The sequence below is a fragment of the Plectropomus leopardus genome, chromosome 3 (genome assembly GCF_026936395.1).
Source record: "Plectropomus leopardus strain MGB_pleo_1.0 chromosome 3, ASM2693639v1, whole genome shotgun sequence".
NCBI classification, from domain to species: Eukaryota; Metazoa; Chordata; class Actinopteri; order Perciformes; family Serranidae; genus Plectropomus; species Plectropomus leopardus.
Window position 1 is genome coordinate 22,971,237 of NC_142178.1, and position 22,768 is coordinate 22,994,004.

General features: G+C 39.3%; 1 protein-coding gene across 1 annotated transcript in view; it reads left to right on the forward strand.

Annotated features, from left to right (window-relative positions):
• The window catches only part of nr3c2 (nuclear receptor subfamily 3, group C, member 2), a 97,389-nt gene extending 78,379 nt beyond the window's left edge, over nucleotides 1–19,010 (forward strand). Inside the window, exons 7-9 of the mRNA XM_042484494.2 lie at nucleotides 2,381–2,511; nucleotides 11,432–11,589; nucleotides 12,883–19,010. Of these exons, the coding sequence (XP_042340428.1) occupies nucleotides 2,381–2,511; nucleotides 11,432–11,589; nucleotides 12,883–13,038 (445 nt within the window). The 3' untranslated portion in view covers nucleotides 13,039–19,010. The remainder of the gene's footprint in view (nucleotides 1–2,380; nucleotides 2,512–11,431; nucleotides 11,590–12,882) is intronic.
• Nucleotides 19,011–22,768: the final 3,758 nt, after the last annotated feature.

Here is a 22,768-nt window from a genome sequence, read left to right on the forward strand (position 1 = left end):
GTGATTAGAAACAAGGAAAAACTAGAAAACAGAGAACCCCAAAACAAAGTTCACAGTATAACAAAACCCCATAAATCATGACATATTCGCAATGCCCCTCAATACTCATCATATCCGTTTATACGTTAACGCCAGCATAAAGAACCCCAGGGTTGACGTTTTTCTGTAGACTGCTGTGGAAGTTAGCTTCGTTCTGGTTCCCTCATCGTAAAGCCTATGGGGTTTTTGCTTTGGATTTTGGAACATTGCAGAAAATAAGCAGTGGAACAAACATGTATGATACTCAACTCAACACCTTTTCAGGATTTTTGAAGCCTAAATACAGTCACCAGAAGTAGAAGTCTAACATTAGGCTATAAAAGAGCTCTACTACGGTTGCTCTGCCACCGCTACAAGGCTGTAAAGCCATGTTTGGCGTCTTATTTAGCCACTTGTTAGCAACTGTCTTTGTTAAGACACACAAACATTTTCAAAGTTCACGACTGGGGTATTTACTGACGTATTTTATGTCGTACAACAAAACTTGAAAGTCTCTTCAGCTTGTGTTAACCACAGACCTTATTTCAGGCTTCTAACAAAAACCCATACAAAAAAAACATAGACTTTTAGACGAGGGAACTGGAGGTGCTGAAATGCTAAGTGATTTCTGGTTTTAGGACTCATCTCCGGGGTTCTCTATACCAATGACGCATCAGGGTCTTGAAGGGTTCTCCCATTTCATAGGGGATGTTTTTAACCACAGCCCCTTGCACCTCTTTTCTTAGGGGCAAGATGGCACTCAAAAATGTAGGTAGGGATAAAATATCAAATGGTTTGGGGCTTTTTATTGTGATTTCAGTTAGACTTGAAGTGATTTGTTTCGAGCATACATTTCCGAAAAAAAAAAAACCATTTTGTTGGCCCTTTAAAGCCAAAGGTGAATCTGAACTTTCCCTTTCTCCTCAGTTGTGCTCCTTCCTGAATCTTTTGCCATAGAAACAGAGAAATAGAGCGAGTTCAAGACTCAGAGAGAAACAGAGTGAGAGTGAGACAGAGAGATATAGAGAGATGAGAAAGAGAGAGCGAGAAGGTGGGAAGGAGAGATTTCTGCCAGGTTTTTTTCTTTCCTCCCCAAAACCAGCAGCTCATTTTGGGCAGTGATTCAGCAAAATTGATTTCAGGAAGAGAGAGGGTGAGAGAGAGAGAGAAAACGTGTGGAGACTTTAGAAACTCCAGCCCAAAGTTGTATCAAATGATGTTATGCTGCACTTTGCAAAACTGCTCACATACACAGTGCTGCTCAGCAGGGAAACAGGACTGCTTCTCTCCCAGACGTTGTCACAGTTTATCAGTTATTTAGTCGGGCCGGCAGACACAGCTGTACAGTAAATACTGTAAAATCCATCTTGTGCTTTAATGGGAACATTATGCACTCGTTTCCAATCGGCTGCCTCTGGTCTCCTCTACAAATTGTTTAGTCTAGTCGTTATCAGGGTGAAGTCTCCACCTTCGCTGCATATGTAATGATGTGGCCTCACTGTATTGTGGGTATGATTCCGACCTCTTTCAAGTCAAGCCACGCCACTTAATCACTGTAGTCTTGATGTGATGGTGATTTATAGAGAAGTGAAGTGGCATCTAAAGCCAGAGATTCCTGTGAATCTGTGGCATCTGCAGAGCACATTGCTGATTGGCCCGTGCTTTATCCCTACTAATGTTTCTTTCCTGTTTTTGTGAACTCTGTGACGCAACCAAGATTATTTTGCTGATAAAATGTGTGTGAGAGAGTACTGGAGTGGGAAAATGCCATGCACGACAGGCATGCGCCATTGGCGTGCACAATCAGTGATGTATTTTTGACACATCTATGCACATAAACCTGTTTGGTAAACATGTACAACCCTGTGTGATAAACATATGTTCATGTGTGTGTCATTTCTGTCCACATAAACATGTTGGAAATTGCAAATTGTTCTTCTATGGTGTTTCTATGGTGACTAGGGTTAGATATGGGGTCTCTTGTAGGCTGCCACAGCCTTGGAAAAGTGGTGCATCTGTGGTGTGATACTGTACACAGCGCTCTGCAATCTGGGGGGATTTGGTATTCTGCTCTTAGCCCAGACTAGCTGGATCCTCCTCTGCACTGTGTGGAAATACTGTTTCACTGGGCTCAACTAGTGTGGTAGGAAATGAATGAGTAAGTTACATAAAATTGTGACATAAAATCCGAACGAGTGAGTAAATATATGAATCAACGAATGTGTGGTTGAGTGAGTAGAGAGGATGGATTGTTATTAATGCTAATATAGGAGTTCTGAAAGAAATACTTCTTTTTCTGAAGCTTAAAATCCTTGTTTTGTCATGTTCCCCTCCCTCCTCCCTTTCTCTTTTCTGTCTTTAGGGAGCGCATGCAGCAGTCAGCCATGTACGACCTGTGTCTGGGCATGAGGCAGGTGAGCCAGGAGTTTGTGCGACTACAGCTAACCTACGACGAGTTCCTTTCCATGAAGGTCCTTCTGCTTCTCAGCACAGGTAAGCAGTGAGCTACAAGCCCTACAAGAGCACTTATTTATTCATTATATACCAACCTGCTCACACTGTTTTTTCTCTCCACAAGCACAAATTACTTGCATAATGAAATGTCATTTGGAAATAATTTATCTAAAAAAAAAAAATTATGTAGTCCACATCAATTTTCCAAGCAAGAATTAATTAAAATTTCAGGCTATCCATTACTCAAATGGACAAACAAACAATAAAAATTAATGCTGTAAATGGAAAAAATATGATTTGCCTTGCTAAAAGGCATCCAGACTAGGCATTACAAATAGAAACCATGGTTCAGTACCACTTAAGTACTGCACAGCTGCCACATTTCATAGCAATGACTGAACTGGTGCTCCAATTAGAGCTGATGATACAGACATCTGTTTTCAAAACAACTTCCCAAAGTTGAGAGGTGGATGCACCTTTTTTCAGGTGCTACATTCAAAGTCATCCCAATGGTGCAAAGGTGGGATGACTTAATGTTTTTTGATTGCAGAGATCACAACGGCAAGGTCGTTTTAAAAGCACCCCTGGAGAAACCTCACTATGACAAGGAGCTTTTTCTATTTGAAAGTACCAACTCGTAAGAACATGTTTCCTAAGAATGGATAGTCTGCTGCTGTGACACTCAACATTTTAATGGGACTCAAACGTGCAATGTGACTTATGCTGCACCCTGAATCAACCATTATGGTGATGCAGTTGGAAACAGGATTCATCAGAGTCAGTGATGGTAATTCCAGTGATGATCTTTGGTTTATTTTGAACTAGTCTGACTCAGCGGGTGTATTGTGAGCGTCAAAAGCCCTGAAAAGGACTCATTTTGCTATCTAGGTTTAAGCTGTCCAGTTCGATAACATTTGAAAAGTCTAAAAGAGCCGCAAGATTAAATATTTTTGACCCCCGCTCAAGCTAGCAAAAGTGCCAAACTGGGAATTCAGTTGCTCTGTCGGCGGAAGTTACCTGCTCAGCCGTGCTCAGCTGCTATAAGTCTCTAGTGCATGTGCCGTATGGGCCACTAGATCCAGATATTTTTTACCCCCCAAAAAGAGCTTTTTTTGCTTTTTTACGCCAATAAGCAGGAATGAAAGAAGCCCTACCTCCATGGCTGTATCCAGACTTTCTTTAATACATCCATGCTGCAGATCTACCTACTCATTTTAAATGGCAGTCTCCTCCCCTTGCACTGTCTGCATACCCATATTATTGCTTCATCCTAAACTCAAATTTACCAATCCTAATTGGTATCCTAACAATAAAGGACTGACCTGCCCTACTCTCCCTATGACTGGCTAGTCCTTGTTGCCAGTGTTGGTTTTATTGGTTAGGTCTAGGCAAGAGGAGTGGGGTTGGTCAGAGTTAGAGTAAGAATGTTATGGTATGATAATCAGAGGCACAATGAGGCAGGCTAAATCCCATCCTGGGTTTAGCGTCGCCCAAGACTGTTGTGATTGGTTCAGTGAAAAACAAACAACCCTGAGTGTTTTTTCCCCCTTTACCAGAATAATAATAGGTGCTTTCAGACCTTTCTCTAACACTGACACAGCGCTGCTGAGATAGGTTTGGCTTCATGAACAGGAGAGGTGCCAGAGTGTTTGTCTACTTCTACACCACATACAGGCAAAGGCGCAATACCTTTTATGACCTCAGCCACCCAAAATCTCCCACATTCCTCAACCAAAAGACACCTTGTCAAAGAGGAAATGTATTGATAAGCTATCATGTTTTGTTCCATCCACCGCACACCTTTGAGACTGTTTTGGCAGTGTTTGTACACGCCTTCCCGGCACCCACGATCGTGCCTTTTTAAAGTCTGTTAGATTATCATTCTTGGTAATCCGTTAACATGCATAACAAGCATGGAAATAGACTTGATGTTGCATGCACCTGTTTTTGTAGCAGCAGAGAATATATGCAAATGCAAAAAGAGAGCAGTGCTTTCATTATTGTATTTCCTCTGCAAAGGCTACTCAGTTTTATATCATTTTATTTTCTGTTATTGCCCGGATAAACAGAATAAGTCCATCAGTCACTAAAGAAGGTCCCACCATGTTGCCGCTGTGCGCCCACAGGCTCTGCAGGCTTACACAGAGGATGTGTTGGACCAAGTTGCTCAGTCGGAAACTGAAAGTAGTGGTTTTTCCACCACCTTAACACCCTGTGAGCTGCTGCTGTCAGTTCAATAGTAACAATTAAAAATTCCGCGATGGCAGCTGTGTCATAACTCTGCCGTCCACACCCACTCTCTGCTATTAAAATGATCACCGCAAAGCTTAAAACAGCACTGGGACACTGGTGACCTGCTGCAGTCTTGTATTTATGCATACATCTGCGTGTGTGTTTGTGTGTCAATAGATGTTCGATATTGAGAGAGCGGGAGAGAGGTGAGGATAAGGAAGGGAGTGAGAGTTGTGGCGATCTATTTGAAGAGTCTGCATGCTGGCCAGACTTCAAACTCTTTGAACTTCAGCACCAGTGCCAATCAGTGGAAATATTCATTGGCAGAGTATTTATTTTTCAGTTACTGAGGCCTCTGAAAGTGATGCGTTAATGTTGGACTGGGCGAAAACACAACCGTGGCAAACTTAACTTTATCCTAGTATTGCAAGCTCTTCCATTTTATCTTTACATTGTGGCCAATTAACTGTCACAACATTATCCAAAATGAGTGCAGCCATAGAAGTGTATCATTAACATTGCAAGTAATTTAAAAGCCAAAACTGCTTACAAAATGTAGCAGGTATTTTCTTGGCTCTATACTTATCCTTTATGAGTGATGACATAATTTTAATCAAATTGATTTGAAAAACTTTTTTAAAAAATGGATATTTTATGGATATCAAAATACATTTGAAGTCCTTTAAGGTTTTGCATCTTGGCTCTATTTCTGATCCATCTTTGTAATACAGTTAAAAAAAAAAAAATAGTTTAGACCTTAAATTAAGTCTTACACATTCTAAGCCAAAATATAAAAAGGTCTCCAGACTTGCAAAACTGCAGTCCAACAGTTTTTCAGTTTCTAAACCCTGTCTATAACTTAAAAAGGGTAATCTTGGTCGTTGTCATTCATCATCATTAAAAACTGCAAAAATTAAAGGAATACTTACACAACAAAAGGACCATTTGTATATCAGTTAGTCTCGTGTTACCTTTAATTTGTGAAAAAACTCTGTTTTTCTTGCATGGCTACACAGGAAATGGTGAACATACTGAATTATTGACTGATTGGGGACCAGGTTTAACAACAAAACAACGATCTCTGAAACAACTTTTTGCAGTTGTATGCTCACTACTTCCTAAACACATGTAGTTTCACTAAAGTCTTCCAATTTAAAACTGAACTAAAAGTAAAACTTATGTACACTCTCTTGAAAACTAGTCTCCAATATTAAGTTGTTTTGGTTTTTGTTCTTTTTTTTTTTTTTTTTTTTTAGCAAAAATGCATTTGTTTGGGAAGTCCTGAGCATATGACTGGAGAAATGAGACTTGGATTATCCTGCACACATTGTGTGAGAGTTGCTAAAGAGACGTTTTGAGTTTTAAGTTTTGGTGTTGCTAAATGTGGACCCCAAATCAGTCAATAAATCAATATGTTTGCTATATTCTGTGAAGGCATACAAGAAATACCTTTTCTTCACAGATTAAAGGTAATATGGCATGACTTATTGATGTAAAAATGTTCATTTTTGGGTATGGTATACCTTATAGATGTACAAATATAGAAATGATTATAGATTCTGTCAGTGGATTGTGAAACCAACAGTATATCCCCAACTGACTGGCTGGTTTGGCTTCATAGTACAGTGACATATGGAAGAGGCGGAGTGAATGCATTTCCCTGACATAAACTCAGTGTTGTTGAGTCATCTGTAAGCAAGGGAGCTCCAGCCGGACTTCAGCTATTGGATGTTCGGAGAGATGAGGAAGAGAGAAAGAGAATACAGAGAGGATGAGAAACCAAGAGGGAAAAGGGAGATTTAAAGAGTGAAATCAGACAAATGTTGACAGTGAGAGGTTGTGTTGGTGAGAAAGAGACAGGTGCATAGCTATAGGGAGAAAGAAAGAGAATACAAAGGGGGGGTGGGGGGTAGGGGGGTTGGCAGAGCTGGTCCTTCTGTTGCTGTGGCCTCCCTCTCCTCTCCTCACTGGTCCTCTGGAGGTTTTCCAGAGAGCCCTGCTGTACTTAATAAAGGCCAGTCAAGCACCAGGCAATGCTCCAAGACCTGCTATTTTTCTTTACTTTCTTCAAACCCAGGGCTGGAATTTCGAAGGAGAGGGTGCGGATAAAAGAAGCTGGGATACAGAATTGAAACGGGGAATTTAAGGTGCTTCAATTTGCTGTGGTTATTGGATATAGTCAAAATATGGCAGTGAAATATGCAAATAGGGGAAGAAAATTTGACATTTCTAATGTGCAGCTAAGAAATTCCTGCACCTGTGAGCAGCTGTACTGTATGGACGCTCGACAAACATTTCAGCAAAATCACTTGTGAGTAATATTTTCTTAAAAAGGCAGTCCGTCTCTGGATTTTCTGAGGCAGTGTAGGAAGCTCTCTTCGTTACAGTCATTCAGAGGTAATGCAAGGGCCTCATGGAAGGAGTAGCGGCAGAAATGTTTACAGAGGAGTTGTCAGAACTTGTCAGCTGAGCAAGTACTACAGAGTCAGTGAGTGTGTGTGTGCCTTTGGGCTAGTTTGAAAAATGTTGTGTTACATGGAGAGAGTGAACGAGTGAAAGAGAGCAAAAGAGGGATAAAAAGAAAAGAGAGAAGGGCTGTTATTCCTCTCTGACCTTGGCTAAGGTTTCATTGAGCCTGCGGTGTCTCATGACCCTGTTTGGATTTGGTACAGGAGCAGTGGCCTGCTCAAGCCAGTTACACTCCTCACCTCTGCACAGACTGCAATGGCATTGCTCGATTATCTCATTCATTCTGCTCGCTCACCAAACTGCCCCTTTCCAGGTGATGCAAATGTGTAGTAAGGTAACCCTTTCAAACCTGGACTGACATCACTTTTCTTGTGCTATGGTCAGACGCCCTTACAAGTTGGCTTGCTATATTTTGTAAACATAGGAGTAAAAAAGGCAATAAGCAACTTGATAAGAACTGTTCCGCAAATTGCAAGAAATTAGTAGGTTTAGAATTTTTTTTTTTTTTTAAAAAAGCTAGGAAAAATTGTCAAAAAAAATTCTAATTACATTAATTATATATTTTAAAATATTTTATAAATTAATTATTTTTAAAAACATTTTTCCAGGTCATTCCTTTGTTTGTTTATTGGATTTGCTTTTTTCTTTGCTGCTATCTTTGCTGCTATATTTTTTTTAAATTAATTAATTAATTAATTAATTAATTTTGCTATTTTTTTTAAAGTATATTTCTTGTAATTTAAAAAAAAAGCTAATTTTTGGAAAAATTTTTCCTGAGTTGCTCATTGCCTTTTTCCCATGATTTTGAACGAAATCAAGCCAATATGCTCAGGTTTCAAAGTGTTAGCTGAGGTGTTGAGTGCATTTCACATGAAACATTATATAATTAAGCAAAAGGGCTGATCGTAATCATTTTCATTCTAACCAAGTCATTTCTCCACTTATGTAATGTTTTTATTAAAATGTCTGTTATACAACACCCTAAAGCTTAAATAAGTTGTTACTGTGGTTGTGCTCAGGGCCAGCTTTAGAACTCCCTAATGACTAGTATCGGGTATTAAATCTTAACCGAGAGCCACCCTGTCAGTTAGGTATGTACCAGCAACCCAGAGCAGGAAGCTGCATGTCCTTGAACGACATGCGTACTAATAGCATCTCCTAGCTGCATGAGTTTGCCTCTTTATGCTACGTGCATTAGAGAAAGAGCTTTGCCAGGCTTCTGGTTCTCATAATAATGCAGCTGCACTAAATATGGCTTCATTGAAGAGGCTCTGTACCTGCAGCAAAAATCCATTTGACACCAATTATGGTGGTATAAATGCCCTATTTTGGGGACGGTCATGGTAACGCCCCTAAATGCCAGGTCAGTTTCTAATCAGGGTGTATGTGGGTCAGTGGGAGGAAAACAAAAGGTCCAAATGTGGCCTTGGGTTTTAGCACATTCTCCTCATGTCAGCCATGAAATAAAGCACAGATATCACAGCCTCTGCAGCAGGGTCCAATCTGTTTTTATATCTGCTCTCCTCGGCCTCATCTATGTCATAGTTAAATGTGATTGCGCATCAAAGTGTGATGAGGAGAATTACGTAGAAAGAGACCCTAAAAAAAGGATTTGATGAAGCCAGACAAACACACATTCTCAGATTTATTGACCTTCAATGATCTGTTCTCAAAAAGATGCAATAATAACTGACAAGAAGTAGACTTTTGCTTGTGGCTATTCATTCTGCAGAACTCAAAACAGGTCCTGTCAGTTCCTGCTGCTACCGGTGGTGACTCAAACTTACTACAGAAAGCACATGATTTAGATTTTAAAGGAAGGCCAGGCTCAGAATTTCACATTCTGCTGTAAAAGATATTTTTGTGAGGTTTCAAAAACACCATAAAAATTTATGAGACATTGATACCATCGTCTCTCCACGACATGTTTAGCCATGCTGTGAAGGCAGAGGAGGTCTGATTACTGTGTATTTGGTGACTGACTGAGATACCAAGTTCTTTACACACACGTGTGGAGCTCAGTCTTAAATGTAGTGATCAACAGAAAAATGATCAGAAACTATTTTGATAATAGTTATAGTTAAGTGATTTTAGCATTTTATTATATGTTATGTTAACATTTTATTATACTTATCAGCTTTTGACTGTAAAAAAATATTTGAATGTAATCAACAATTATCTCAGTAACTGTAACTGATTTATATATACACAATTATATATTTTTTTCTATTTAATTACATTTCATAGAGACGATAATAATCAAAAGATGAGTTTATAATGAAAATAATCAGAAGTTGCAGCCATATTTCACATAATATTTTTTTGTAAGTATGGAATACCTGTGCAAACTATTTACACAGGTATGGAAGATGATTAGGGTCACACTGAAAATGAACTTGAGTTCAGATTTTAAACTCAGAACTCAAATACATATGGCCCTAATCCTCTTCGTACATAGGAATAGGAGTGGGCAATATGGATTAAATCTTCTGTCACTGTATAAGTAATGTTATACTGTAAACATCCTGGAAAGATAAGTAAGAAACTCTTTATGAGTAAATAATTATAATCTAATGTCTAATCCATCAAACTGATAAATAAACTGCCAAAAAGCTTATTCAGTGCAATTCCATCAACATGAACAACCTATTTATGAGGCTTACCCTGGTTATTATCATATTCTGGATATGATTTTTACATAAGCACAGGGGAGATTTGGTTATTCATATTTCTAGTATACATTCTGGTTTCTTCAGCTAGCATATTTGAGTTTCTCTGAAACAGAATATGGTGTTTGCACGCTCAAAAACTCAAAAAACAGATTATAAATGGGTCAATCGCACTCACTGCCTTGCTTCATTGCCTGAGATGACCTTACACGAGTTCAGCTATTAAAAGCACAGCTGCTTTGGTATGAACGGTATTGCAAAAACTCACAGTCACGTGGCATACTGTATATCGTCATGTGTTAGTCTTGGCTGAAGGACAACTGAAGGCGTTTCCTCGGACTGATTTGAGGTGTGCTCTTTGAGAGGTGAGGTGTTTCTTAATCTGGTAGCCAGCAGCTGAATGTCATTTAAGAGCTTTGGCAGACTTCCATATCTGTGACTTTGTTCTCCTTTGCACACGGGGAGAGAGAACGAGCAAGAGGGAAAGATATTGTAGACGTTTCGATGCATCCTCATGGTGCAGTTACTGTATCTCATTCTTTACTTTTGTCTAAATCTCTCCCATTACACTTTCCTTTTATTTTAAGTGCATTGATGCCACCATCCAAATCATTATGATGTGGATGAGGGTTGCAGTAATCTAACAGCTCTGGTCATGGAACAAACTGCCTGATGAATGAGGTTTGGCTGACAAAACGATTAAGCTCCTTAACAAACATAAGCGCTGTTGTTCCCTTTTTTGCTGTCACTGTCTCCGAGATAACTTTTAATCAATGCTTCCCAGTATATCAGTCGTCTTTCATGAATCAGTGGCTACACATGACAACTAATTACCTCTTGAAATGGCCAAAGTGGTTGTAATGAGTCGGCTTAAATAGGCTTAGATTGTCAACACAGAAAAAATGTCCAAAAAAGGCTACTGTGTGGGAGTCTGAGCGTAATTCGCTGAACACCTCTAATTACCCTTTACACAGTTACACATCTCTACATTAAAGGAACATACCGATGGTTGGGCATGGCTCGGCCCATTAACTGCAAATGGTGTTTAATGTTCTAAGCATACTATACATTCTTACATCCTACATTGCAGGCTGCAATTCATTTTTAACTCATTTCTGTGTAGTAGGAAAATCAAATCAGAGAGATTTGGAACCCTCAAGACTAATCTGGGTACAACAGTGGTCGTTCTGTATTCAAAAGTTCAAAATTAAAAAGCAAAAAAAACTTAATACTGATCAAATGGGGAGACTTAAGTGATTATTAATAAAGTTTGTAAAATGGTCAGCAGTAACATGAGGTATGCAACACATACAAAGCTAACAGTACAGTCCTTTTTTATAGCACAGAATGCTAAATAAAGCTCTTTGCATATAACTGGCAGTAGTGTTGATTTTGTTATGTAACTCACATTCTCACCAATCATGTCAAATGACCAACAAGTTTTAGTCATTTGTAATAAATCTGCCCACTACCCACACAAGTCTCATATCAGTTGTTTTTTGCCAATATTGAGTCATAACATTTATACCCGTATTGTTGTCCACTCATTAAATCCAGTTGATGACAGAAGGATTTGTTTTGTTTCCCAGTTCCCAAAGAGGGTCTGAAGAACCAGGCGGCATTCGAGGAGATGAGGGTTAATTACATTAAGGAGCTCCGGCGTTCAGTGGGAAAAGCAACTAACAACTCTGGCCAAACCTGGCAGCGCTTCTTCCAGCTCACCAAGCTACTGGACGCCATGCATGATGTAAGTACCCTTGCCCTGTCTGCCTCCCATGCCAATGGCCTACAGTACAGCACAGGCTTCCCTTGGCAGCCTCTCGGTATGCCGTGCCTTCACAAACGGAGCGAGGTGTCCAGTGGCTTTCTGGGCCTCGAATATCACTGGACATGTTTTGAGAAAAATGGCAGCATAGTGGATTAGGATAATGCATTTACTTAGCGGTTCAATGGTGCTGTAGCTTGGAATAAGGATTATTGCATCCCAATCTCTCCCTGAGGGGGAGGTTATTTTGGAAGAGTCAGTGACCAGCCTGTTATTGGTGAATGGAACAGAAGGGGATCAATGCCAGCTTGCAGTATATTGGAGCAGAGTGCACAGTGGTCACTGCAGCAAATGTGCAAAATCTCTGTTCTTTTTTTTATGCATGGGTCAACCGGTATGTGGCATAACAACCGACTGTGTAGGCGAAGCCCCAAGAAGTGAGAGTCAGCAAGCGAGAGGTCACAGAGATAAATGGCTGGAATTCATGACCCACATGACTGAGTGAATGGGGTTAGTGCTGAACGGATGACCCTGCTTCACAGGAGTGTTGTCTAGAAAAAAATCAGTGGTGCCCCCAAGTGGTGAGCCGGAAAGACTTGTAAAGGGGTCAGAGCCTCATCAGGATGTAAATACACCCATACAACTACACAGTAGTCTACGTGAATTCTTATATTTAGAAAAGGTTTACATATGATTTATAAAAAAAAATCCTCTATGCCAGCCATTAAAGACACAATAACAAGCTCCACCTAAAAGCAGACAAGTTCAAAGTCTGGCCCGAGGGCCAGTTTTGGCCCTCAGAACATTTTCAAACGGCCCTTGGCTTTTCTTATAAAATATACTGTATGATTAACACAATACTGGTTAATCAAGCAAGATCACTTTGTATTTATTTTAATTCACCTCATGATAGCAGGACAATCATACAGTTTGAAGACATCCACCAAGTAGGAACTACGTAGGCAAAACTACTGTGTTTTCATAAATAGACGGTAAGGAAGCAAACTAATAGTTACCTAACACCAGATATTTATTGCAGACATGGTCATGATAAACGGTATAAAGTCAACAGCAAGGGCTGCCGCTTTCAGCAACGGTGGAAAGTTGTATACTTTTTTACTTAAAGATGAAACTGTTGCGTTTGTGTCATTTGTATGTGAAGCGGCTGGACCCCAGGTATTCTCACATCGTCTAATCTGGCTCCTGCTCTAAAAAGTTTGGACACCCCTGACCTCTAGCATGTCTCTCATCACATTTTGTGTCTGTGTTGTCCAGCTGGTGGGGAATCTGTTGGACTTCTGTTTCTACACCTTTCGAGAGTCCCAGGCCCTGAAGGTGGAGTTTCCGGAAATGTTGGTGGAGATCATCAGTGACCAGATACCAAAGGTGGAGTCAGGCCTCACTCACACAATCTACTTCCACAAGAAGTGACTCACTTAACAGTCGGGACAGAAGCGGCTTTAAGAACTGGAAGAGAGAAGGAGGAAGAGATGAGAAAAAATGTGCGAGAAAAGGCCAGACCAGTTGGCCCGCACCCGGTCGCCCAGTATGCCAGCGTCCTCATCTTGGATGGGAAAGTTAAGTGGCGTGGTGACACAAGTAAAAAAAAAAAGAAAAAGGGGAGAACTGATTTGACACTGCGATCACCACAAGCGGGTCAGAGCTGTGAATAGTTGGTGGAGCTGTGCGCGACACGCTGAGAAGGACTTGAGAGAAATGTGACAAAGCATCCCGAAGTAACCCCCTCCCCCGCCCCAAAGACGATTACAGTATTTTCTATGGAGATAAAGCCATACATTTCTTAGGATGCGGTAGATACATTCACTGCACACACACACACACAGACACACACACAAACACACATGCACTTAGAGGGAAATTGATACACATGCCGTCCACATGCCTTCACACGAACGCACAGATGCACTCCACATGCACTAAAATCAGATTCCCGTACAAATCTAGAGAGAAAGTTTTTGCAGATATTAAATGTGGCTTATGCAGTCTTTCACAAATAATAGCACTATGAAAAAAATTGCCAATACTTAGATTTCGCTTTGCAGTGTAGCAGCATACTGCAAGATTACAGGGCAAAGGATATTATGAGGAGGCAGAAATTTTTAGACTGTGAGGCAAAAGGTCTATTTGAATATAATCTAAGGGCTATACAAGCGTCATCATAAGCTGAATAATTACATAAAATCTAACAAGTCCAATCTCAATTGGTGTCATAACAGCCATCATTAACATTCACATACTGAGTTTTTTTTAATTAAAATGTGTAGTGAAACAATCAAAACTAATATGCAAAAGTCCAAAGCTAAAGCTGTTTTGAAATTTAAAAAAAGTCTCTCTTGTGTAAAGAAAGCTTGCACGTTTAGCTCCCATGTCATAAAGTCACTATCTTAGGCATTGTGGTGGATTAAGATAATACTGATGAGCGATTCTACCTTTGTGCAAAACTGGTCAGGAGTGCTGCAGGATGGAAAAACATCATGCATTTACGGAAATGATTTCAGTAGAGTCCGCTGGTAATGGATTTGACTGAGGTGCATCCATAGTAATTGTGTTTTGTGTTATCTCCAGAGCAGCTGTCCAAATGTCTGTTTTTACTCACAATGAAGCAAAACCAGCCCTTTGTGAACCAACACTTATCTACTCTTCCCAGAAATAATAAAAAGCATTTTATAAAAGTGTGTTGCAAAGGTTTAGTTTTTTGACAAGCCAGTCATTTTACATTAAGGTGCTTCATTTCTACAAAGCCAGGCAAAAGCATAACATGTACAGTTAACGCGTTAGACCGTCCATACAGTACACTATGTGGACACACAGTGTAATAAACACACATACTCTGTAAAGTTGATTATAATCCAAAATGGAGCATTACTCTGCAGTGCTTACAGCAAACGGCTAATGTATCAAAAACCAGGCAAATGTGTACAGGTATTAACAACTTCTTAAACACATAATTCAGCGGTTGTACAGAAGATGTTTTGAGGTACATGTCGATGAATGCTTGATGAAGAACTGTTGGTATGATCACCTTTCCTAATTTAGTTTATTTCCTTATCTATGGGCTAAGTACTACTATTTTAGGTATGGCAGGCCCAGTCATCTGGACCATTAACTTGTCTCACACCCCACTGGTTTCTGGGTGATTGTGGAACACTACTATGATGCTACTGAAAAACGACAGGGGAAGAAAAACAGTGGGGGCGTGTGATTATTTGTTTTTTTGTTTGTTTTTTTTAATGTGCCCTGTGAGTGTGTATTTACATTTGTGTATGGAGCGAGAATGGCTTAAGTTTGTGTGTGTGTGGTTTTTTTTTCCCTTTCTGGCAAGCATGTGCATAGTTGATCTGCTCTTTCAGTGTGGGTATTATGCATTTATGTTATAGGATTAGCCATATCCTATTTCCACATTTAGATTTGCACAGAGGAGATACAATGTGAAATGAGGCATTAGTGCAGCTAGCAGGAATTGTCTGTTTTGATAAGCAACTGTGATGATGCAGGAAAAGACTTTCTGCATGGTCACCCAGCCTAAAGTTAGACAACATGACATCATTAGCACAGCTTAGTGCTGGTGTAATGTATTTGTGGCCTCAGCTCTCATAATGATGGCGCTGTGCTACACTATGAGCTCTCTTATGTGGCAGTAATTGTGTGGAGATTGGAGTACAAAGAGATGGCAGTGGTATGACTGTCTTTAGGGACTGTATGAAAATTATTCAGGGGGTTCAGAAAAGGGGGAGGGGTATGTATTTTTAATTTTGGCTCATGGGAGGGTAGTCTATATTTGTTGGAAGAATGGGGAGGGAGCGTGTCTCAGCTTATTCTCATTCAAGATATTATGTTTTTTATTCATTCTAGAGTGGAATTTTTTGGTGCTCAAGAGACTCAATTCTAGGGATGGGCATTTTAGGTAACTTCTATATTTGAATGCTCATATAACATTATTATTGAGTACTTTCAAAAAAATATATCTGTTATCAGAATTAGAAAGTAAATTGTCAACAACAGAAAACAAGTACAATATTAAATTCATTTAGTGAACAACCAGACTTCAACAGCCACATATACCATAAATTATAAGAAAAATCAGCATATTTTTGTGTAAATTATATTGAACTAATACCGACATCCAAACGAATACTCCTTAATGCCCATCCTTAATCAGTTTTCGGGATGATTTTTTCTTATCACATGACTCATTCAGTGGCTTTTTAAAAAAAAAAAAAAAAAAATCAACAGTTTGGCAGCTCTTTATTAAAAAATAGTGACTCGTTGTATTGTTTGCCATAAATATCTAAATTTGATTTATTGGGAAAGGAGGGTCCAAACAAAATAATTATAATACAGAGTAATGTCTTGCTCTTCATTAAAAGAAAGATTTAGTCCCCCTCCCCTGCTCAATAATTGTTTTACAGTCCCTTGTCAGAAAGGTCTCATTTTACAATCTGTCTTTGTTGTGCATTATTGTGCTCGAGTTGTGAAGGACCCTTACGCTAATCTCTCACTGTCTCTTTTTTTGCCCCCTTTTTGTCCTTTTTAAAGATTAAAAAAAATGTCTAAAGGTTCATAGGATGAATGGGAAAGTATTTTTGAGAGAATTATATTTTGCTGGAAAACAATATTTAAGTACTTTGTCTAAAAATGATATCCTTTTTGTAAAATGAAATGTTAATGCATGCTTTTTGATGAGATGTTTACATTGTATTTAAAAAAGGGAAACTTGTGCCTTTTTATCTCACCTGATTTACAATTTTACAGTATATATTGTAAATAATACAGCAAGTCCTTATGTTGAGTATAGTATAAAACATTTCTACTTTAACCATCTTGTTGGAATATTGGAAAAAAATGTGTGTTTCCCACTCGCCATGTTCTGTGTGTTGGATCACAGAAAAGAATTTACAGTAAGAGTTGGCGCCAGAAAGGGCCAAATGGAGAAATGAATGTATCATACATTGTGAGAGACTTATGGAACTTACTACCTGAATGTTAGAGAGAGTACATTTATTATCTTCTTATTAAGTAAAGTTATTTGATTTTGCATCTTTTTTTTCTTTTTCTTTTTTTTTTTTTAATGTTTTGCATCATTGTCCAAGTGGCTCAAAACAAAAAATAATAATCAAAAAAGTATTTCTTATTTTGTAACAAGATGTATCAAGTGATGGATCCTTGAGTTGTTGCTGTTTAAATGATTTCCTAACCCATGGCGGTATTGTCGATGAGCACTACAATAAAATCAAGAAATCACAAACTGTTAAAACTGAGACACGTGAAAGACAGTTCTTGACTTTTCAGTTTTAAAATAGTAACTTTGCACATGCACAAAACAAAATGAAAGGATGTATGTAGAGACTGTAAGTTTAGCCAATTGAAATTCGACTGTTTTTTTTTTTTTTTAAATTATCATTATTAAGTGGGCATATTACACTAAAATAAAATTCAATCATAAAAGAAACAAATGTGTCCCAAAGAATGGTAATGTAAACATGGTAAAATCTGTACACATTAGATTCCTGATAATTATGTCATCAGTAATGTTCTGAAGCCACTGTACGACCCTTCTGCACTCCACAAATAAAGGCTTTGACTGTTGGCTATTTAATTTTTTAAAGGAATGATTTGATATTTTAGGTAATACACTTATTTGCTTTCTTGCTGTGTGTTTAATGAGAAGTTTGATACTAGTCTAATGTCTGTATTGTAAATATGAAGTTTAGCTAATCTGTAAGCAGAGGCAAACAGCTGGCCTGACTCTATCTAAGGATAAAAAATCCACCTGCCAAAACCTCTAACCCTTGATAACCACTATGTATCTCGCTTGTCTAACCCCGCAGAAAAACTTAAGTGCAAAGGCTCAGACACGCCACCGTTGGAACATAGTGCAAAGACTGCAGCCATCAGCCAGTTAGCACGCAGGCTGCATTTTGCACCTGCGTGAGAGGAAGTAACTCTCCATACCAGCAGGCGGTGGTAGTCTGTCCTTGTCATTCAAAAAGAGAAACCAGAAAACTGACTGGATGGATTCAGGGCGCTATTTAGCCAATTAGCACATTAATAACAAAACCAGATGTTAAAAGGGCAAAATTATACTTACCGTGTGCTATAGCGAACAAAAACACAAACAATACCAACTGTTTCTGCAAAGAGCTTAATGGATTAAAAATAATCTCTCAAAATATATAAATTTAAATGAACCTTACTTCGCCTTGACTTTAGTTGTTTGTTTGCTTCCCTCACTTTGGTTTCTTTTCTCATGTGCTGAGCTGAACTGCTAATCTGAAGAATTTCATTCGCAAATGGACTCCGCTGTCTACAATGTCGATTCAGCATGTTGAACTGTTCAAAAAATAGCTGACAAGGGTTGACTAATGCCAATAGTGCAGGACACGCCACATAAAGTAGGGTGACAGACGTGCACCAAACGCCCTACGTTGACCACACCCGCCGATCGGCTTGGTGTGTCAGGGCCCTGAAGATGATAAGTTGTAGTTTTATAGTTGGCTGTGTGCCAGCCTGTTGGGAGATAATTGTACAGTCACAGGAAGTCTCTGAGATTGGCCCACAAAAAGTCCAGCACATAACCCCATAAAGTCAGCCATTTTTACAAATAACACAAACAAGATATAGCATATATAGCTAGTTATTGAGCTTGGTGCTTGCAAGCAGATTTTATTACCATTGTACTGTTCTTGGCTAACTTTTTTCCTCCTGCCTCCAGTCTTTATGCTAAGCTAAGCTAAGCTAACCACCTGTAGCTTCATATTTACTGTTCAGACATGTGCATGGTATCAATCCTCTGATCTAATCCTCCACAGCAAAGAATACAAAATGTAGAAAGCAAATGAATTTGTTTCTCAAAATGTCAAACCACTCCTTTAGAGGAACAAAAATAATACTTATTTTTGGTCATCAAGCTCCACCCACTGCAAATAAATAAAAAAAATCCCTCTATTCAAGGGAGCAACATTATCTTCAAAGCTGTCTCCCTCTAAATGAACTCTTTTTAGGCATGAATGACTCAGAATGTGTTTAACTGCTGTTACACAGTACACCATCGCGTCACTGTATGTGGAGTCACGTCATTGCCATTTTCTGTTCATGGTGATGAATCGGGTGTAGAGAGACTAAGCCATATCTCCACAGCCATGGCAGTGCATTTCTTATTAATATATGAATATATATACAACTGCTTTTTTTTCCAATTCCAAAAATGAATTTTTACTCAGATGCTTTGTACAATATTTCTCAGCAACTATCCAGTAAACATACAGTAGACATCCTTCACCATAAACCAATAAAACCAGTTACTACTGTATATCTTGATGCAGATATTGCCATACTTGTGTTTGCAAAACTATTGCAAGATTCTAATAAAACAGTTAAACTGATCGCTTGATGTGATGTAATTTGTCTGTGTATGTATGTATGTACGGTTTGAATGTGTGTGTGTGCGCGATGAAAATCGTACCATGAGACAGGAGCTAGGGAAAAGTGCCCTAAAAAATGGGCTGTTTGATCTGTGTGAATTTGAAACAGCTGCATTTGGTGGCTGGGGAGGATAATGAGCCAAAAAACACAGAGTTAGCATGGAAAAACAGAACTGATGTGGAGCAGCAGCAGGTACAGCAGTCACAGGGAGAGGAGATGAAGAGAACAAAGAGGAACGGAAAGAGAAGAGAGTAAAAATGACAGAGATAAAGCGTGCGAGGATGAGGCTTTTACAGTAAAACGGCGCCTGTGGAGAAAAATCACCATTAACCTTGTTAAAGGCTGATCTGAAAACACGCCTGCTTTGCCAGACTGTAGAGCAGACAGTATTACTTTTTTGCTCATTTTTTTCTCTCTCTCCGAATCCACAGCCTTCTCCAAATCTCCCCCAGATTTCCAATTGCTTTCACTTGTAGTCGTGCCAGATAAACAGAATCTATTGGATCAGGCTGATTTCACGGCTGCGCCCGCGCACATGGCGGCTTCTGTGGCCCACTCTCTGAGCTGAGGGTTTTTTTCCCTCCACACTGTCTCATTTATGTTTGAAATTCACTTTTCTCCAAATTTCCACTCAGTTTTCAACCCCAATAATACATCAAGTCTTATTATGATTATATTTCAGAGGCTTCGCACTCCAAAGGAACCAAATGAAGACACAGGAATGTATTAAGTTAGTGTAACTTTTAGACGCACACATTCGGGAAATTCAGACACATTTGTGGCACTTAGTTGTGCCATTCGCTTATTGTTCGAGGTAAATTGCTGTAGGCTTTGATCTAAGCTGAGTCATAGTGTAAGACCATGTTTTGGTGCTGAAGGACACTGCGTCATGGGAGGCAGAGGACAGCTGGCACACAGCCAGGACCCTGGGAAATGAGAAATGAAAATGTCCATCTGGGTTTTTACTCAAACACACCCACACCTAGTCTAAAACGACACGGTGACACTGATGTATACATCGTATCCCTGAGTGATAGACACTGAAACATAACACATGCAGAGACTCAGAAATCAACACAGCTAACACAATTTCAGTCTCAATTAGAGGAGTAATTCATCCATAAAATAATCATTTGTATATCCGTTTCCCCCCGTGTTAAATCAACTTGCATGCATGCCTCCATCATAAACAAAGAATACAAAAATGGAGAAAATTCTTGATGGATTGGTGTAAAACGGACAAGGTTTAACACCAGCAAAACTATATCAATACATTAACATTTACAAAATTTATAACTCATGCAGTATAATCAAAGTCTGTTTGGTCAGCTGTATGCTCAGTACTTTTAAAAACATGCTTTTACACCAAAACGTTACAGTGTAATACACTTCCACATAGAAGTAGCACACCTGGGCAAATGTGTGCATTTGAACTTGTGCATTTCACTGAGCAGAATTCAAAAGCACGTCCTCGGCCAGGAACGCTGGTGGTCCCTGCATGAGACTGTTTATGTAGAAATGTTTTCAAGAGTAAGGTTTTAGAGGAAATGCATGTTTGGGAAGTACTGAGAATGCGACTGGATAAATGAGGCTTGGATTATACTACACAAGTTTGTAAACAGATGTTTAGTTTTACCATTGCAAAACACAGCCCCCTTTTACAACAGTTCATGGAGAATTTTCTCTTCGTTCACCATGAAGGCATGCCAGAAAAACGTTTTCATCACACATTTAACATAACACAAGAGGAGCGCTCCTTTAAGGCAGTGATTCTCAGCCAGGGGTCCAGGGACCCCCTTGAAAGAGTTTCTGAAGAAAAACAGTTTATTTTCACTATGTAATTATTTTGATTTAATTCATTTAAGATATGAGCCCAATATAAGCTGCAAAGTAAGACTCATGAGCAGAGGCCTTGGTTTTGAGTGGGGCATGTAGGGAACTTGTCCCCTTCAATATTTAGAACAATGCATTTGTATCCCCCATTAAAGACATGAAAGAAGTGGCAGTATTTTAATTTTGATGAACTGCAAGAATGCATCCAGTGCAACTGCATCAACAATGCATCCAGTAAAGTAGGTGATGGCAGTATAATCTCAGTTCAGTATAATCAGTTCTAATCTGTCATTAAATGAAAAGAAAGAGCATGGTTTAAGTAGGAAAGACCATGACATTTCCACCATAAATTGATAAAGAAAAGGGACAAATTGTTGCATTCAATCAAAATAATTCAGTAAATTAGGCATCTGATGCTCAACATTTCTTGGGGGAAGACCCCAGACCCTTTACTTAATATGTGTTCCCCCAAATGTTTATAAAAGAGCCATGCCTTTGGTCATAAGAGTAACGATTATGATCACAGGTTTCACTCTCTCCACAGTAATCTCCTAAACTGGTAGCTGCGGTCTTTATCATATATAACCAAAATCTTTTCAGGTGGAGGTCCTTGAAGCCAAATCTTATCAAATGTGGGTCCTTGAGACAAAAAAGGTTGATAACTACTGCTTTAAGGCAATGTACAGGCTGCCCCACCCAGATGAACACTGTTGTTAATTGTGTCAAAATACCAAATTTAGGAGGAAAGACAAATGCTCCAAGTTCATAAACAAATTACAATAAGAGCACCGGAGAAGTAAAGCACTGACTTGGGAGTGGAAAAGGAAAAAGAAGTAAGCCAAGGAGGAGAGAGACAGATTTTAAAATCCTCCTGAGACGCAGACAGGTAGGCAGAAGAAAAAGGAAGGCAGATAGAGCAGCATGGCACGCTCTCTGACAGACAGTCCAAAGCAGAGTGAGAGGCAGGCAGGGTGGATGTCTCTATGATTCAGCAGTATTCTGGCAGAGGGAAGATGATGATGAAGGGCCCCGGGGGTGGATAGTGGTGGTGAATGGCGGTGGGGGGCGATAGTGGGGGGTATTTTGCCCATCTCATTAGCTGTGCCTCATTTCATTATGTAATCATTGCGTCGCTTCAGGGAGCCGGTGGACATATGTGTCGTGCTGAAACCACAGATCCAACCTTTGGTATTTTCAAAGCGCACTAAATGTGTGTGTGTTTATACTTCTAAATAGTGCAGCTGCACACTAACTGGGGGTCTAAGTGTGGTGGTGGACTGTTGGTAATTATATAACTGAGGCCAACGCGTCGGGTCTGGAGGCCATTTGGTGTGTTAATTAATTACACAGATGCAGTCTAAGAATTAACATGCGTGAGGCTGAGATGTTAATGGATCAGGGAGGTGGATTAGTGTGTGCTTTCCTCTGTGAAAGATCTATTTTTAATCCCCTTTTGGAAAGTTATTTTGGAAGTAGCTTTTAGTCAGATGGACGGGTGCAGGTCAATATAAAGAGGAAGGCTAACATTACACTACATGGCTCACTGTAACTGTACAGGCTGCAGAATGAATCCTCATTGCAGCAGTCATTTTATTCTTAGTCTCTGTGGGAAACTGTGGGCCTTCTCAGTGACACAATAGATGAGTCATCACAAAATTAGACATAGTGCTGGATTTCACATTGGTGAATTTCCCCAAATATAAATTTGACAGTTATTATAACACTCAGTCAACAAAATGTGGCCATAAAAGTGGCTACAGTGGTTTCCTTAATTTTCTCTAAGTTAATATTTCAGTCCATTTTTTGGGGGAAAATCTTACTGTGCCTGAGATGAGATTGTTTTGATTATCAAGTAAAAGCTTTGATAAGACTTCAATCCGTTGAG